The sequence below is a fragment of the Hypomesus nipponensis genome, chromosome 22 (genome assembly GCF_054491055.1).
Source record: "Hypomesus nipponensis isolate SF chromosome 22, ASM5449105v1, whole genome shotgun sequence".
NCBI classification, from domain to species: Eukaryota; Metazoa; Chordata; class Actinopteri; order Osmeriformes; family Osmeridae; genus Hypomesus; species Hypomesus nipponensis.
The window spans coordinates 2,638,708-2,654,885 of record NC_140382.1 but is presented as its reverse complement, the minus strand read 5'-3'; the positions used below and the strand labels follow the sequence as shown (position 1 = coordinate 2,654,885).

The following is a 16,178-nucleotide window of genomic DNA, read 5'->3' as shown; positions in this document are numbered from 1 at the left end:
GACCGGCGCTTTTAGTGTTAAATCATGTTAATTCTTGAAATAGTTTATTCCCAAAATATGCTTGTCAACTATTCTATAGTTTTTATTTAGTTGGTTGAAGCATGTACAGTATCATAATTTTAAGTACAGTTTGTTGTGTTTTTTGCTTTTACATGAAGGATTTATAGTTTTAAACCTTCTCTTGTGTCCAACTATCTGCGTAAATTTTTTTTTATGTCACTCCCACAATCCCCTTTCCTTTTTTTCCCCCCCTTATCTTCAATGCATGATGAACTTCAGAGTCGGAACGATGAGCTAGCAGCCGCCCTGGACTCCAGCAACCTAGAAAACTTGCATCTCAATACCAAGCTTGACCAGCTGGTGAGTGAGGGAGGGATGGAGGGTGTGTGGGAAGGAGGGGCAGAGGAAGTGCAAGAGAAATCTAAGATGAGGGCAAGAAGTAAAGCACAGGATCATCACACTGGTAGAAACCACTAATCTTACCAAGTGTTCCCTCTTTCCTCAATCAGCTTGTTGCTGGAAAATAGAAGGCAAGTTAAAGAAAAGATTAAGTACATTTTACTCTACAAGCTCATCATATGGGCTCGCTATACATTTGCTTTTGCATTAACATCCTGTGCATATTCACTAACACTCCTTCACATATCATTTTGTATCCAATCATTTGTCATACAGAAATATGTTTTTACAATTGGAACTTCATCTGAACACCTGCATTTCTTTCTTGGTGCAAACAATGATCTAAATCAGTTTTGGCCCTAATGTTGAACTTCCAGGTGTCATTGGAAACTTAAAATACATTTTAAAAGGTTCTTATAGAGGATTGAATAACTTATACCAGTCAACAACTCATTTTCACTTGGAGTGTAATTCATCTGTGTTTGACCAACTTTTGTCCTTTTGGTCACGAGAGGGGGAAGTTGTGCAGGGCTCGACATAAACCTTTTGAGGCACTACATTAACGTTTCACTTGTCCATCCATAAGTCACTTGTATGGGTAAAGATTGGTCATTTTATATATATTTTGTTTATGTTGACGTTAGCTAGCGTCGGCAGCTGTGTACATAGCAAGCATTAGCAGAATTTGTATCAATTAAATGTATGGAGTTAAATATCCGCTAATATTCAACTGTAAAGTATACACCTTTTAAAGGATCCCTTGGTAAATCAGCCTCTGCTGGGTAGAAAGTGAAATTGTAGAAAAAATTCCAAGTTAAAGGTCACATGACATGCTGTTTTTGGATGCTTTTATATAGGCCTTAGTGGGTCCCTATTACTGTATCTGAAGTATCTTTCCTGAAATTCAGCCTTGGTGCATAATTACAGCCACTACCAGCAGTCCCACAATGAGCTTTCCTCAAAATGCGCTGTTTCTGTGTCTCTAGCTTTAAATGCTAGTGAGGAAGAGAGGGGTGGCAACATGCGCTAATGTTTACATTTTACATTCGATGTATCGCAATGGCTGGTTGCCCCTGTTGCTGTAAGATGCCTAGAATTTAGCCATTCTCATCTGATCACCCTGGTTTGCAGACATGCACACTCAGTCATTTCAATGAGGAGAAAGGCGGATATCGCGCGTGCCATAACGCCAACAGCCGGACAGTTATCCACACAACAAAGAAGTTTACAACACTTGCGATACAACGTGTATTCCCACACATACTTGATGCTATCTACCTTTACATTAGCAACAGTAACTCAACAGTTATCTGCAGAGTTTATGTTAAAGCCACATTCTAAGGCTAGCAAACTAGGTAAGCCATATACAGTGAAGCAACAAAATGATATAGCGTTAGTTAACTTACTTGTCCAAGGTTTGTAGCTTGACTAAAGAGAGTTGGTAAAAATCCATAATTTGATTTCAGCAAGGCCAGCTTTGTATTGGCTCAAGTTGAGGAAACAGTGGCTGAAATTTTCTCCAGCAAAAATAAAATTGAGATACTGGTTTTGCTGGGTGAAGGAACTAAAAAAATACTTTTGTTTGCATTTGTATATCCAAGCACGGTTATGCTTCATTTGTTTGCTAGCCATGAAGTCTCTCCAGGAAAAAAACGATATCGCACCCGCCCTTGCACGGTGGTAGCTCAGTTTCTCAGGGGCGGGCCAGCTGATCTGGGCGATCTGGTAAGAGAGAGGGGAGGTAACCTCAGAGATTTTCAAACAGAGCAATTGAGCCTTCATTTTCTCAATGGCGGAGAACAACATCCAAGGCTTGGTTTACACCCATCAAAAATTCTAGCCACTGGGGGACCAAAGGCAGGCTAGGGGAACTCATATTAATGTTAAATAACCTCCTAAAGTGAAGTTTTCATGTCATGTGACCTTTAACACCAACATTTAGTGGCAATATCCATTGTTATGTTGTTATGACCCAGGCGGGTGAAACAAATTTAAAAAGGGGACACAGGAGGCCAGACAGATGACATTACAAACTTGGTTTTATTTATTTTAGGAAATTCGCTTGTTCGTCTTATTTTCGCTGTACCAAACCCCCTCCCGTACCGCATAAGAAAAGCAAGTAACAAAGGAAATGATGGACCTGGTGAGCCCGCCAGAAATGAATGTAACAAAGGTGCGACAACGGGCCAACCCTGTACCGGGCTGTAGAAGCCAGCAACTAAACAAAGAAATAAACCGAAAACTAAACAGCCGGTCTCACCAGGCGACCAAAGAAACTAAGGCACACACTGGCTAACCGGCACCATCAGCTGCTGCTCACACCAGCGCTGAAACTGAGTGGCTTCGGAGCGGGAACAAGCAAGATCTCTAGACCGCCCTCTTAGGTGACCTTTAGAGGCTCCCGTGAGCCTCAAAAGATAATCGAACTCTCTCTTCCTAAAGAAACCAAAAAAAGGCGAGATGTGTAAACAAAATATAAACGAACTGCTAAAGTACAAAGAAACAATGAATCAAAATAAATATAATCCGGGGAAAGGTGCACCGGCACCTAACATGTCTACAAAATTATTGTTGTAGACATGTTTTACATATAGCAGCTTATAAGTTTAGCTAGCTTGCAAATCCTGATGTTGTTAGCAATATTAGCTAGCTAATAGCTAACGTTAGTTTGCTAGCTGTATATAACATTTCACTTGGTCTTGCAGCTGTTTGATTTACTGAAATTATCATGAAATGTTATGTTCTACTAGCCATTTGCCTACTTTAGCAAGTCACAGTCACAGTATTTCCAAGCCCTGATGGTGTAACTGAGACAACACAGTAAATAATTTATCTTTCAAATAATAAGCCCCTGTTCAAGTGTTGAGCATTAAGTTAGCTGCACTGTCTGTAGAGATCTTGGGACAAAGCCACTTTTTGTGTTTTGTTAATGCAGAATTCAGTAAAAAAAATCTACGTAATGAGTGGCACATGACGTGAAGTAACATGGCATTTTATTTTGTTTGAGTTTTAATTTGTCCAGTGGGGCAAGTACATTTCTCTTCCACGTGCCCTACAAAAAAATCCACTGGTCCCGGACAAGCCTGAATGTCGAGCCCTGTTGTGTATGTGTAAAGGGAGCACAGAGAATGTTAATGATAAATGGTGTGGAGGCGTTTCTCAAGGCATTCAAGTGAAGGCTCTAATTGAATTTTCTTTTGAAAGGCATATACTACATTTTGTCTGTAATATACAGTGGCCTACACACATTCTATGGAATTGTTTACCTTTAAAACATTTTGGAGATAAATGTTATGGCATTGAGGGAAGAAATCTTCCAGCAGATTAATTCTTTGACTAGCAGTGAATATAAAAAAAATGGACTCATAAAATGTATGTGTTTTGAATTAGGTTTATTTTTCTGTACATGGTAATCAGAGATGCTATTGGTATGTGTAAACCTTCTACACACTCTTTACTCACTGTTTTAAAAAGTAACTACTGACTTCAATAATGTGACTTAATTGTGCAGTAATTATATACATTTGTTTTATCTAGCATATAATGGGCATTAACATCTGTATAGGTTATCTAAAAAGGACTGACTGAATGTAGATATTTAATTTATTTTACTATGAGGCAAAGATGAGCATTGTGAAGAAAAATGCAAATATCTTCCAATTTTGCCAAGTGTTAACATGACATGTGTTTTGCCCGGTGCCATGATTTGAGATTATCAATTAGCACAGTCTTAATATCTGCAATATTTATAGTCTCATAGATTAACTGTAATGCCAAGCTGTCAGTCTAACCAGAAAATGACAGTACTTGCATCTCATTACAGTGAGATGTAAAAGGCATTAACTGCACAAAATATGAGCTTGGGTCACCAACATTGTCATGATGTCTTTGATTTCTTTCCTTCCTTTTGCCAATCAGACAAAGCAATTCCAGGAGATGACGGATCAACTTCAGAAGGTAACTCCTAACTGTTTCTTCATTCTCAGTCTTTACAAGGTTCCCACGGTAACCTTTCAGGAAAACCTGAAAAAGTCTTAACATTTGTTATTGTGATTAATAGGACTGGAGAAGTAATGGATTTTTGTTTTATTATTATAAAACGTATGTATCCTTGTGTGTACAGATGCCATCCCCAATTAGCGGCCCGGGGGCCAGATCCGGCCCACAAGAGCCAAATGTCTGGCCCACGCTGACAGCCTTAACTCTATTCATGCTGCCAGTTTTAATGCAAACTATCCAGAAAAATCTGACCAGCGCAAACAAAAAATTGCAAGCATGTTAACATCATACAAGCACTCGGTTTTAACTGTGTAAAACAACATTGGCACGAGAGCGCAACAGCTGCCTCGTTACCCGTTTCTTGGAAGGTTGCAAGAGCTAAGAAGCCATTGCAAACAATGTGCAATCGACATGGCTGCCGAAGTTTTAAACCAAGAGAAAAAAAAGAACAAAAATGTTGTTGAGCTGTTCCGCTGCAAGTTCCGCTCTCGGCTAACACGGCAACCAGAAGTGTTTTAGCGGAGGAGTGTTTTTCCAGTCTACTCACTGATTTGAGGAAAACGGAAGCATTCTCACTAGCAATAGACTTGTCCTGTGACCGAACCGACATGGATCAGCTGTGTCTATGTGCTGGAATTTTAGTTTGCTGACTGTTTGCACAGAATATGCTTTCAGGGCATTTCATAATTAAATAGTCGGTTTTGGACACATTTTGTTTCAAGAGTAGCCTAAATTGTTCTCTTGTGTGATTCCCAACACCACTACTAATAATTATAAAATCATAATAAAAGTAACATTTGCGCATACAACAGTCGCCAAAAAAAACCAAAAAACATGTTGGTTCTTGGCTTGGCATGCCTGACCAAAATTGGCTCTTTTGGTAATCTAATTCGGGAACCCTGGTGTAGAGTAATGTCTATTTGAAGGCCTGCTGTTGGTTAGCGACATTCATAGCTGGTCATGCAAATTCAGATTTTTGGTCATGAAAATTGGGTGAAGGTGAAAGGTTTCGGAAACCATGCTCTGCTTTCTCTAAAGGGTAGGGAGTGCCAATCTTAATTGTATGTTATTTTTCAACAGGAACGCAAAGAATTTGATCAGAAGTTTGGGAGAGAGCAAGGAGCAATGCGGGAACAGCTGCAGGTGTTAAGTCTCTCAAACACACACACACACACAAAAAGACGAATCATAAATATAGACGCAAGCAACGATTCCACTTTAACACTAGGGGTCATCTGACCCTAGTGAAAATTAAAAAAAAATATATATATTTTCGTACTCAATCAAATTCCAGGACCCTGCTTTCTTAACTTTCCATAGCGGTGCGTTTTATCACCCAGGCTATTTTGCTCATGTTTTGGTTAAAGTGCTGCCAGCTGCTCATTTTGCAAGTTTTTCCCTGCCTGCGTTTCTATCAGCAGATGTTGCAGGGGTTCCGTTCTTTCACCATTCTTAATGGTAAAATGCTAATATGTTTTGAAAAGCGGATACACATCATTCCTTTTGCCTATAGTAATTAGAGACATGGACAGACGACAGAGCTCCGTGACCCCTCGATGTGGCCGGCCACACTGTCTTCGCTGTCTTCAAACACGTCTTCTTCCTTCACAATCAAAGTCCCCCTTTTCTATACCCTGCCTAACATTATAACAGGCCACGCAATAAAATAGCTTACAATAGCATTGCTGAAATATTGAGGTATAAATTTGTATTTGACAACTTCTTAGATTTGGCTCCAATAAAGGCCCGTATTTTTTACAAAGAGTGTATGAACAATAAGCGAATTGTTAATCTTTTTGTTGAGCCGTGAGCAGCAGTTGGTACACCGTAAAGGAAGTTTTCCGACGACCCTGTATTTCTAGATTGATACGATTTGATGGATTGATACAAATTATTTATTCCAATACTACAGCCGTCTATACCTATGCTGTGACCCGTCTATACCGGAGGACGTAGTGCTACAATCGTTTGGCAGAGAGGTGGCGTTTACTATTCAGTCTTTTATAAACTTATAACATATGGCCATCTCTAGGCACCAATCAATCAATGTAGCTGTCCCTTGTCTCTTCTGTCATTGGCTCACTCCCTCAAAGAATACAATGTGTCAATATAAACGTCTGTCACATTCTTCTAACACAATACAGTGACAGTTGAAACCACAGAGCCTCAGGACCTGGGGTCTCATTTATAAAACTGTGCGTAGGATTCTTACTAAAAGTGTACGTATGCCCAAAAGCCAAAAATGGCGTACGCACACAAAAATTCAGATTTATAAAACCGTGCGTACGCACATCTGTACGCAATGTTTCCTTTATAAATCACAGATTACCCACAAGTGTGCGTACATGAATCAGCATTGTACCCCGCCCTGAACACGCCCATTTTTAACCATATATAGTCAATGCAAAGCACCTCATGAATGCTAATCTAGTATCTCATCATGACCCTGGCATACAATTGTTCTTTACAGTGAATCATAGCGCATGACAACTTCTCAGACACTGTTAGCCTATTGGTGGAGCCCGAAAACTCTGAAAATGTGGTGGCCGGTAGATCACCAATTAAAAAAAACTGCGGAGTGGCGTCAACTGTGGCAGTGATACTGCGAGTCGAGATACAATTTGAAAACAAAAGCGTTTTGTTATGAACAGTAATCTATTAAAGTCTGGACTGAGTGTAGCGATTGCGGGAGCTTAACGACTGTATTTCCAGTTTTTGACATATGAGGATATTTGCACAGTATTAAATAAATACATTTAGTTATACACTGTGTTCTGCAGTTATCTAAAGGTAGGATATGTGATGTTATCCTGTATTCCATGCAGTCGGGGAATCTCCCCCTCCTAAACTCCCTTAGTGGACAATCTGATGTTGAGGAAGCGCTGAATTTTTATTTAAAATTTGAGTTGGATTGTACAAGGTGTTTATGGAACAAGAATCACTCGGTACAAGCGCAAATAACACTGCTGGATGTAATCTTCATGACAATCATGAAATTAAATGGAAAAAAACGTGTGTGAGGAAAACAAAATATATAAATATTACGAGTAATGTTCTTCCCACATTCAATTTCTGCAGTCTGACTACAGTACGGTCATCTGCGTTGCCAATTCCAACTGTTTCCAAAATGTGCGTAGGCCTACGGAAGGGTCAGAGTTTGCGTGGAGGACTGCACATTCTCCCATCAAGTATTTTTTTTTAAAAATAAATCACAACCTTTGCGTGGAAAGTGGCATAAGCACATTTTTTGCCCAGTTTGCACAAAACGGGACTGAAAATGTGCGTTGGAATTGGCGACGCAGATGACCATACTGTAGTCAGACTGCAGAAAGTAAATGCGTGAAGAACGATTACTCGTAATATTTATTTATTTTGTTTTCCTCACGTTTTTTCCATTAAATGTCATCATTATCATGACAATTTAATCCAGCAGTATTATTTGAGCTTGTACTGAGTGATAATTGTTCCGTAAACACCTTGTACAATCCAACTCAAATTTTAAATCAAATCGCTGTCTCACCATCATATTGTCCACTACCGGAGTGCAGGAGGGGGAAATGCCCGACTGCATGGAATGCAGATAACATCACATATTCTATCTTTAAATAACTGCAGAACACAGTGCACAGTAAATATATGTATTTAGGATAATACTGTGCATATATCATCATATGTCAAAAACTGGAAATACAGTCGTTAAGATCCCACGCAATCATTACACTCTACATCCTCTAACAGTCCAGACTTTACTGTTCATAACAAAACGCTTTTGTTTTCAAATTGTATCACTGGCACAGTTGACGCCACTCTCACAGTTTTTTAAATTGGTGATCTACCGGCCACCAAATTTTTCACCAGAGTTTTCGGGCTCCACCAATAGGCTAACAGTGTCTGAGAAGATGTGATTCACCGTAAATAACAATTGCATGTCAGGGTCATGATGAGATACTAGATTAGCATTCATGAGGTGCTTTGCATTGACCGTTTATGGTAAAAAATGTGTTCAGGGCAGGGTACAATGCTGATTCATGTACGCACACTTGTGGGTAATCTGTGATTTATAAAGGGAACATTGCGTACAGGTGTGCGTACGCACAGTTTTATAAATCAGAATTTTTGTGTGCGTACGCCATTTTAGGCATTTGGGCGTGCGTAGACTTTTAGTAAGAATCCTACGCACAGTTTTATAAATGAGACCCCTGGTGTCTCTCCTGAATTTCTCTAGGTCAGAAAGTCATATAACTCCAGGAGGTATCTACCCCAAATGGTCAACTGTCCCTTTTTGGAATAGTCAGTTAGCTCAAGAGTAATTAAACCAATCTACTACAAACAAACCCCCAAGTCTTACAATCCTTTGAACTCAACTTAATTTTCTCCCCTTCCTTTAAAAGCAACATCTCCATTGTATCGATGGAAGGCCATAAAGATGCTCCACCCATCCTCCAGGGTAAACCGTCCCACAGAGGTTTCAGCACCTCAAATTAAGCAATAAGCCCCAAGAGGCCGTGTTTTGGGCTGATTTTAGAACAGGTAAGGGGAGTTGTTAGGCACAACACGAAACGGAGTGCCGATAACCCCCTTACCTGTTCTAAAATCAGCGCAAAACACAGACTCGCGGGGCTTATTGCTTTTCTAAAACTGTTACTACAAATGTTTGATATGGTTTCATAAATAAAAACAATTAGAGACAAAATAGTTTAATAATAAACCGTCATTCTTCCACCACTACAAAGTATAGTTCCTACATAAATCGTTGCCACGCAACAGCCAGATGGACACCTTTGCCGTGTTTTTTTATCTGAAATATTTGATGCGCAGTAATATGGAATGTTAAGGAATGTTATGAGGACAACCTGTAAGGTTATGCTGGATTTAATGGCTTGGAACGCGATATAGCCAATCACAATCAAGGATGGGAACAACCAGTTTTAGAACCTTACTTAAACTAGTCACTGGGTGTCCATTATTAATGAACAAAGGAGCTTTATAGTTTTTCCACATATTTATCCCAAAATTTCCACAACACCGCTACCGTGAATTTCTCTCCAGCGTGTGTTCACTGAGCAACAAACTGGATGAACTTCAGCTGCTGGTGGGGAAAACAGACTTTCATTTATCTTCCGTTTTGTGCTTCACGAAGACATGGCTGTGTGAATTGATCCCGGACTCTGCGCTACAACTGCCGAAATTCAACCTTGGTGCAGAATTATAGCCACCACGAGTAGTCCCACAATGAGCTTCCCTCAGAACGTGTTGTTTCTGTGTCTGTAGCTTTAAATGCTAAATGAGGAGGAGAGGCGGCACCATGCGCTAATGTTTACAGTGGATGTATCGCAATGGCTCGTAGACCCGTTGCTGTAAGATGCCTCGAATTTGCCCATTCTCATCTGATAATCCGGGTTTGCAGAGCTGCACACTCGGTCATTTCAATGTGGGGAAAGGCGGATATCGCACGTGCCATAACACCAACAGCAGAACGTTATCCACATAACAACGAAGCGTACAACACTGCGTTACAGAATGTGTATTCACCCACATACTTGATGCTATCTACCTTTACATTAGCAACAGTACCTCAGCTGATGGCTGCAGAGCTAATGTTACAGACAGATTCTAAGGGTAGCAAGCTAGGTAACCATATCGCAAGCAACAAAATTATACAGCGTTAGTTGACTTACTTGTCCGAGGTTTGAAGCTGGACCAAGGAGTAGGCTACTGATCCAGAATTTAATTTCAGACGGTCAGCAAGGCTAACTTTGTATTGGCTCAAGTTAAGGAAACAGTGGTGGCTGAAATGTTTGGCGCAGATATGCAAAACTTTGAGAGGTTGTGTCGGCGCATTTCCAGCGAAAATATGTGCAGAGGCTCCTTGTGACGTCAAAAGGAGCAGATTTTCAAACAGAGCGTTTGAGCCTTCATTTTATCCAAGGCGGAGAAGAACACCCTGGGCTTAGTTTACACCTATTGAAAATTCTAGCCGCTGGGGGACCAAAGGCAGGCTAGGGGAACTCATATTAATGTTAAATAACCTCCTAAATTGAACTTTTCATGTCATGTGACCTTTAAGATTTGCGAGGATTAAGCTATTTTCAAAGATCAGTGATTTTCTATCATTTTATTTGAAACTTAATTGAAAAAGTAAAGGCTGTGGAAGTATACCTAACATTGTTAAGATACTCTGGTGTCTGTCTGAGGTTTTATATTCATAAAAATATTATAAAAGTCCACATTTTTTCATTTTTTTTCAAAATGGTATGGGTAGTTTTCACCCGGTCCCTAGAGCAACGCTGAAAAGTAACGTCTTCCGAATGTGAGATGATTGTCGAATATGAAACTAACTTCACCCTGGTCAATTAACACACCTTTTCGACGTATTTAGTGTGAAATGCTCCCACACCTTGGATGACTTAGGTCGTACTGATTTCTCCGCCATGAGTTTCAGAACAACGTTACTCAACAACGACTCTCCGATGGTCTTTCCTCTACCTCCGCTTTGCTCCGCGCTCAACTAAACCTTTTTCTTAATACTCAAACATCTCCGCGACTTATTGAGTGGTGTAATAATCGCGCGACATAACGAATCGATAACGAAATTCGATGCCAACACTTAATAGCCGATTATAATCGATTTAATCGATTCGTTGTTGCAGCCCTAATAATGAAGTTGATTTGATGTTCAAAGTTTGTGCATATTTGCAATGTGCAAACAGTTTTGACATCATTAAAGACCTTTTTTTAAATACTTTTTGAAATTTAACCTTTATTCAACAAGGTGATCTGATTGAGAACATATTCTCATTTGCAACAATGACCTGGCAAAGACAAAGTGCAAATGTGCAAGACAACATAGTTACACAAAACTACAGGGCACAAAGTACAGATTGAGGTAGGAATTGAATGAAATACAAACAGTACATAATCCATATAGAGAGTGCAAAATTATGCCAAGATTACAGATGTGCGAGAAAGACAGGCTAAAATTGTAAAATGCCGTACAGAGCATTATACAGTATATTACAAGTAGCAGTGCAGATCAAAATGCAAGTCTGCCATGGCATTACAGAAATATAAGTAGGCAAGGTCAATGTGCGCATGATGGAAGAGAGCTAACACGTAGAATGAACGGTCAGTTGCTCTGACAGGCGTTTTTTTTTTAAGCATGAAAGGCTCTTCAATTTTAGTTTTTTTTTATTAATTACCATTCATTTATGTAACAAAATTCACTGATCTGTTCTGAAAGTTTCCACTTTATATTGTTGTTCTGTTAGCTAACCAGCATTTCATCGATAAAGGAAAACATAATATTTGTGCTCACCTGTCTACAAACAAACATCTATGTAGTGAAGCAAATGCACTTTAATAGAATTCAATACATTTTGCATAGGCAATATGTAAACTAAACTGTACTTTGCTATACATTTTATTTTTATTTTGGTTAAAACCATGTGATTAAATACTGCAAGGGAGCCCTTACGACATTCGTTGATAGAAAAGCGAATTGCAACCTTGAAAGCCAGGTAAAAAATGGCTGAATGTGCAACTGGCAGCAATTAAACAGAAACAGGAGAAAAATAGCTTTTTGACTTGCTTTTCCCGGTGTGATTTTGGAAAAGGAAGACTGGGTTATAAAACACACATATCAAGTTAAGAAAGCAGGATCATGGAATTTGATTGAATGCGAAGATATATCTTTTTCTCTTCACTGCGGTCAAATGCTTCTAATGATTAACACAAAAACAATCACACCCACAATGTGAAGACGTCAAAAGGTCTAGAATCATTCAAGGGGAATTTCTCTGCTTGAGCGTTCCAGGTTTACCAACATTCAGATTGGCATATCTTTTTAAACAATTTCGGACTTTAATGTATGACACATCATTTGAAAATTACAATCTGAACTTTCATGATCTGTAAAAAACTGAAAATGACCTTGGCTGACAGCAGCATCTGTTCACCAGATCCTGTCACATATTTTATCATGTAGCTAGTTGAGCGTTTACATGCGCACTCATCTAACCCCCCCTCTCAATTATTGAATGTGGCCCTTGAAGGATGTTATGAAGACTGAAATGTCTTCTCCAATCTCCACACAATGTATCTTGCTGATTGATAGCACACTAATACATCAGCTCAAAAACAATAAGGTTTCAGCCCATACCTAGCCTGGCTCTGCCCTCCTACGTACTTCCGCTCTATTTTCATTGTGCTTCTGTACTGCGTCTGGGCTTGAGGTATATTGGTCAGATGTCTCCAGAAACCTTTTACCGGTCCAATCAGCGAACAGAGGGAGTGGCTGAGAACGACAACGTTGATGTCCTGCGCTAGTTTGAGTTGTAGTTACGTAATGGCGGCGGAGAAAGATGCGAGCAAAGCCTTTCGGTCCATTGTGGCAACATTGCCGAATATCCAGAAGTTAAAGACGGAGCAAGAACGATCTTTGATCCCCATGGAGTTTGTTAGATTTTCCAGCTAGCTCCGTTAGTGGTGAAGGAGTTGGCTAAGGCGAAAGCTAACGATTGGTTATGCCAGATCCAGAGTGGCTCTGGGCAGATCCAATAGTTTTAAACTTCAACAGAGTACCCGCCTTCAAGGAAGTTAACACTTGTCAATGGATCGAGCCCAGACTCTATGTACAAATGCAATGTACTAGTCTGGTTCGGACCAGGCTAGCCCATACCGGCATAAATCCCTAATAACCTAACTCTCATCTCAAACTTTGTCAAACAATTCAAAGCTTGATAATCATTTTAAGACATAATAATATTGTGGGTTGAACATTGGAATGCAATCGTACTGAAACTTAGAACCAAACAAAATGCACATGCACAATAAAATGATCTAAGCAGCATAGACTTGCACCCCTGCTTTTTTTCCCTCAACCACAATGGGCCTCATTCTCGAAAGCAGTTAAGAAGAATTTAAAAAAGGAATTTCTTCTGAATTGGATTTAGGAAAAGATTTGGCATTCATGAAAGTTTTCTCATCTGGGATTTGTTCTGAAATTCAGAAGACTTTCCAAACTCGAAATTGCAGTCGTAAATCGGCCAGAGTTGTCTCAAATGCGATTCCTTAATCAGATATTAGTGCTGCCCCCTCCTCCCCCAGTTACTACGCACTAAATATGAACAAATATATTTTTTAGACTGCTACACATGTTATACATCAAAGCTACGATTCTTGTGCTTCCATTGAAATAAACCAATTCAAACCAATCAAGATTCACTCGCAACACCAAGTACCATCAACGTTTTTCTCCGGTGATCGTTGCTTCAGCAAAGTCACAGAAAAAAGTTACTACTTGCCTACGATTACTTCGGAATGTTCCAGGTATGCACACAACCCATCAAAACCTCATCTGCGTATTCCCAAAGGTCCAAAGTATCTAACCATGTCGAGAAGTTGTCCAAACAATGAATTATATCCACACAGCTGTGATCTTGTTGCTTCATTCTTCCTTCGCCAATCATTTTTATTTCAGTCTCTCACGCACTTTCGCTCATCGTGTACAAACGCGGGGGTAGTCTTAAAATGTCTGCTACACTCTGCCCTTTCGATTGACATCTTCTTTGACCCAATAGGAGCTTCCATGCCCCGTTGACAGCCCTCTAAAGCAAACTAGGTCTGTGCGTCCTGCCCCCCCCCCCCCCCCCCGCCCCCCCCACACTCATTCTAAACGAGTATTTCCAACTGGCTTCGTCTGGCTCTGAAATAAGCTAGTTAGCCTTGTAGCTTAGCGCTAGCTGTAAATAGTAATATCCCATTTGTTATGTTTTGGTGGAGCCTTCAAAATTAAAGTCGATTGCGCAATATGGTTGACAGAATCAGTGCCAATCCTGGGAATCAGATAAAGCACTCCAATGTGTTCATGCTTCAGTTTTTGTGTTTCAGTAATACTAATGTGGGATGTAGCTATTATACATGATAGTTCTAAGTACCACCTTTCATTAGAGATAACAATTATACCTTTTTATCCTAAGAATTTGACCTTGGTTACAAGGGTCATTCTGGAGTCTCCAAAAGGCCCTTTTAGAAAACGCCTGGATGAACTCTTATAAAAACGTGTCAAATATGAATATATTGTGGTATTATGTTTGACTTTTGATCTGAATTGGGTAAGGCTTCAACCTGTGGTCAAATTCTGTCTTCCAGCTAATACCTACCACCTCGAGGCCTCTTCAGGCCTCTGTTTTCACAACAAAATCTAGGCGGAAATAGAAACTTTCACTTTCCTTGTGTTCAAGCTTTTATTACTGAACACCAGTAGGACAGACAGGGGTCCTAACTTCAGAGTGTCAGCTTTCAAAAGAGACCATTTACATGCATGTACTCCAAATGGTTCTAGAACAGCTTTCAATTTACTTTGGGCTTGCTGTTTAGGCGTTTTTAGGCACATTTGAGAGGCTCCCAGAAAACCACAAGGATCAAAGGAATCACATTTAAGAAAACTCTGTTTCAAGTGTTATGAAGTTATAAGAAATCATTGGGGATTGCGTTCACATCAACTCTACAGACTATGCCAATCCGTTTTATCATTTAACCAATGAAGTCTTATATCCAAAATGCAAATTCTTGATATCAAGAATTGCATTTTTTATATCAAGAATTCGAATTTTGGATATCAACTATTCATTGGTTAAATCATATAACAGCTTGCCATATCAGACATCCTCGGATTTAAATAATTATAATAATTAAACTTGCTACGTATGCACACTGTTAGATCCCGTGGAGTACAATTCCACTGCTCCTCCTACTGGTATGATGTTGCACCTGTGCACCGGTTGGTTTTTGCTTGGACATAACTTGCCTTCCTGTTGCTTTCCTAATTGTGTAGATTCTGACTGCACACGTCACTGCTGTTGCGTGCCCTTATAAGGTCGGGGCGTGTATGTATGCAAATTCAGGAGCATGAGGACGCACTTTCAATTTAAGAAAACTATTCCCGGGGAGCACAGCTCAGATAACTTCTGCTGCGTAGGAACACATTTTCAAGCGTTCATGAATTTGGCGGATGTCTTTTTCTTACGTTGTTTTTCCGAAGCCTGTAAGAAACATTTCAGAAGAAACTTTAAAAAATGTTCGAGAATGAGGCCCAATATTTCCAGTAAGGTCTGTTTTAGTTGCACTGTATGGCTCAGGGTGATTTAGCATGTGCAATAATATGTCCTTTACTTTTTCAAGAAAGACCTTAAACTTCAGAGAACAAATTTTTTTTTGTCAAGATGCAGTTCATAAGATCTGTTTGCAAAATTTCAGTAAATATAAAATCTGTTAGTACATCAAATCTAAAATTGCAACACAAAATATCACTGAAGTGATAGTGAGTTATTTACATTTTTTGTCCTTCCAGGTACACATCCAGACAATAGGCATCCTGGTGTCTGAGAAATCTGAGTTGCAGACAGCATTGTCATACACTCAGCAGGCTGCTCGGCAGAAAACGGGTGTGTTAGTGTGCATGAGAGGATGTTGTTTATACAGCTTTGGTCATTCATTGCATTGTGTGTGTCTACGACGCATTCAATGGTGTGAGCTGATTGGTGTGAGCTGATCTGTCTGTGCATGTGTGCCTTTGCAGGGGATGCTGAAGAGCTGAGCAATCGTCTCCAGGCCACTAGGCAGAGAGTCTCTGAGCTTGAAAGAACACTCTCCTCCGTCTCCACACAACAAAAACAGTTGGAAAAGGCAAACACACACACATTCTCATGCTGTCACACAAACGCAATATGTTTTCATTTAAGTCAGGAAAAACCTTTATAAAAATCAAGGTTAATTTGTTT

At 39.7% G+C, this 16,178-nt stretch overlaps 1 protein-coding gene across 15 annotated transcripts in view; it reads left to right on the top strand.

The window, feature by feature from the left end:
- The window catches only part of golga2 (golgin A2), a 142,188-nt gene that overhangs the window by 31,587 nt on the left and 94,423 nt on the right, over window positions 1–16,178 (top strand). For 12 of the 15 annotated variants that reach the window (XM_084686551.1, XM_084686544.1, XM_084686548.1 and 9 more), the window contains 5 exons: window positions 280–360; window positions 4,318–4,356; window positions 5,479–5,541; window positions 15,749–15,842; window positions 15,977–16,083. In XM_084686551.1, coding sequence (XP_084542677.1) covers window positions 280–360; window positions 4,318–4,356; window positions 5,479–5,541; window positions 15,749–15,842; window positions 15,977–16,083 — 384 coding nt within the window. Of the gene's footprint in view, window positions 1–279; window positions 361–509; window positions 531–4,317; window positions 4,357–5,478; window positions 5,542–15,748; window positions 15,843–15,976; window positions 16,084–16,178 lie in introns of all 15 variants that reach the window. The other 3 variants (XM_084686547.1, XM_084686554.1, XM_084686556.1) reach the window with 2 other exon arrangements.